Source organism: Atta colombica, unplaced genomic scaffold (assembly GCF_001594045.1).
Source record: "Atta colombica isolate Treedump-2 unplaced genomic scaffold, Acol1.0 scaffold239, whole genome shotgun sequence".
Classification (NCBI taxonomy): domain Eukaryota; kingdom Metazoa; phylum Arthropoda; class Insecta; order Hymenoptera; family Formicidae; genus Atta; species Atta colombica.
In genome coordinates this window covers 750,891-753,864 of record NW_017259337.1, presented here as the reverse complement: position 1 = coordinate 753,864, position 2,974 = coordinate 750,891, and the positions used below count along the sequence as shown (strand labels likewise).

At 24.7% G+C, this 2,974-nt stretch overlaps 1 protein-coding gene across 1 annotated transcript in view; it reads right to left on the bottom strand.

Moving 5' to 3' along the window:
• LOC108688793 overlaps positions 1–1,901 on the bottom strand; it is a gene marked incomplete at its 3' end in the record, with an annotated part of 3,993 nt that extends 2,092 nt beyond the window's left edge. Inside the window, exons 1-4 of the mRNA XM_018195210.1 lie at positions 1,797–1,901; positions 1,123–1,249; positions 648–741; positions 234–349 (exon numbers count right to left, since the gene is read on the bottom strand). Of these exons, the coding sequence (XP_018050699.1) occupies positions 234–349; positions 648–741; positions 1,123–1,249; positions 1,797–1,821 (362 nt within the window). The remainder of the gene's footprint in view (positions 1–233; positions 350–647; positions 742–1,122; positions 1,250–1,796) is intronic.
• Between the last annotated feature and the right edge of the window lie 1,073 nt (positions 1,902–2,974).

Here is a 2,974-nt window from a genome sequence, read left to right as displayed (position 1 = left end):
ATACACTTATATATATATTGATAAACATTATATATATATGAATTGAAGAAATAAAAAATATTTAATTCTTTAAAGAATTATATCCCAAATAGCAATACAAATCGAAAGGATGCACTAATCCTATATTGTATTCACTTCATCAAGGTAAAGGGCCTTATATTCGCGAAATACATATTTTCATAGAAAGTACCCATAAACGTCTCAAAATATAAAAGACTGGTTAAAAAACTTACTCAGAGTTTGGGTCGTTTGGATCACATGTGTACAGCTTGTATATATGCAACAGAGTTTGAGTATATCGGCTAAAAGTCACGCAAGGCATACTGTTTTTTTGTGTATATACGAGTACCTATTAAAAATTCACAAAACACATTTTTAATCAATTAATAAACAATGTTTTATTAATTTTTTTTCAAATCATTGAATTCTATTCTATAATAAAAAAATAATTAAAAATATTCCGTCGTATGATATCCTATCTTAATATTAGAATAATATGATTGAAAAAGCCTGAAAATATCTTTTCCATTATACAATGGAAATTATATACAATTATTTTTATTATTTGACAAACTTATATGCATATACATGTACAGTTTCTTGTATATTTATATAATGATTTAATTATAAAAAATAAATTTTCTTACTCTTAATGTTTCTGGGACTACTATTATTGCAATAAGTCCAGCAAAACTCGCTTGTATCATTGATATTAAATTTTGCTTATAATAATTTTGAGCTCTGAAATAAAAATATGTAATTTGTGTACATCTAATATAAATGTTATTGAAATTTTACTGCCTATAATGTATTATTAATGCCATTATTGTCCACAATAGTTTAGAAATTTCTGTAATTTGTTAGAAATTTTATAAATAATTTCTCCACGTTATTTGATATTGCATATATATTTGTCATAAAAATATAACATTGTGCTAAATATAATATGCTTGAATAATATATAATAATGTTATTTATTTTATATTCATCATCACTAGTTGATTTTTTTCGGATATAGTTAATACAAAGAATTTTTAGTTATCGTGGGTCATTACATTAACATTCTTATCCATTACTTTGCAGTTTCAACATTCGATATCACTTTCTCTTTTGAATACTTACTCTTTAAATAATTTTTTATTATACCAATGTGGAAGATTATTGGGCGTTACACTGATGAAATTTGAGTTAATTAAATTATCATCACTCAATAATAATTCAAAATGTTCATCTACCGTCGGTGGTTGAACTGCAATTATATGTAAATATTTAATTTCAAATAATTTTCCCGTATATAATGCTATAATTTGGATTTAATGATATGTTTCGTTTATTTTCTATTTATTTATTTGATTTGACACGATTACAACGTACACTACGTGTACATATTTTTTTTATTAAATGTATAGTATTTTCATTACTAATTATTATCTAATTATTATCTAACTATTATCTTTTATGTCTCTTCAATTCTAACCTACAACTATGAAAATTAAATCTAAGTTCTAAAGCGTCCTGTTAAAATATTGCAGAATACAAATGAACTATTCCTTGTACGGCAATTGATAGAGCAAGGTTCAAAATTTTTTGACCTATGATTTAAAATAAATTCGTATAAATTATAAAAATTTTCGCTTCGAGTCCAAAACTTTGCTGTAGTCGAGAGTTAAACTTTATAATTTAGCTCTACTTTATAATTTAATTCTACAGCTTTAATATTCATGATAATATAACAATTATATAGATATATAATTATATAGATAATAACATGACAATTTTTGTCGGTAGATACTTACTATCATCGATATGTTTTTCCTCCATCTCTGGTTCGAGTGTTTAAGTTGGAATTAAATAGTCACATACATAGTAACAATATATTACTTTTCCTAATTTTATTTTATTTTATTTTATAAAGAAAAATTTTTCCTATGAATTGTAAAATCAAAGAAGCGTTTTTAAACACTTTGCACGATAACATTGCAAAAATGCAATTCATTTGTAAGTAATAAAGATATGATACGATATCTTTGCTTCGATATATTTGCTTCGGCAAGAATGTTGCAGATTGTTTTCCGTTCGTACAATTTATGTAGTTCCCAAGTCACGATTTTTTAGACCAACAGTAATTATTTTTACTGTAATTATTTTAATCTGATGAAATTCAAATTTTTTTTTCTTAATACAGTCGTTTTTTCTTAATACGAACGGTTTATATTACACAATAATATGATATTGCAAAAATACAAGTCATTAATAATAATGAAATGTGAAATATACATGTAGTTCTGTTGACTTTAAGAGCTCACAATAAAATTTCAAATACTCTCCATCACACGAGATTTATTGAGTTTACAAATCAGTATATGTAGTAATATTTATGACGTAATTAAGGGAATAATGTTTTTTCCCGTTCTGAGAAAATATTGATAATAGACTCGAACGTCATTCAACACATGATATTATCAAGACTATCATATAATGTTTTGTTTGTTGTTGTATAAAATGTTCTGGTTTATAAATGATTGTTACAGATTGGATTTTCCGTGTTTTACTTAAAGAATTCAAACGTCATTAAAGTGAATCATGAAATAGTTTGTATGCCCTCATTGCATCTCACAAACATTTTTGATGATCTCACTGCCATTAATATTGCTCAAGAGTTAAACTTAAAGAAGTTGTGTATGTGTGCGCGCGCGTGTATATGTGTGTATGTATATGTGTATTTAAAACTCAAAAAATAAAGACAAAACCTAAAAGTAATAAGTCTATCCAATGATAAATTGATAATTATTAAAAAAACAATTTATTATATAAAAAATTACAATGTTAAATACGAGATTCTTCCACAAATAAGTGTGAAATAGCACGTTGCAATAAATTTTTGCTTCTCATTAATTCTACAATGCAATATTCGAATACCAAATAAGAAGAATTTATCTCTTTAAAAGAAATATATTATTAAAAGAAATGCAGC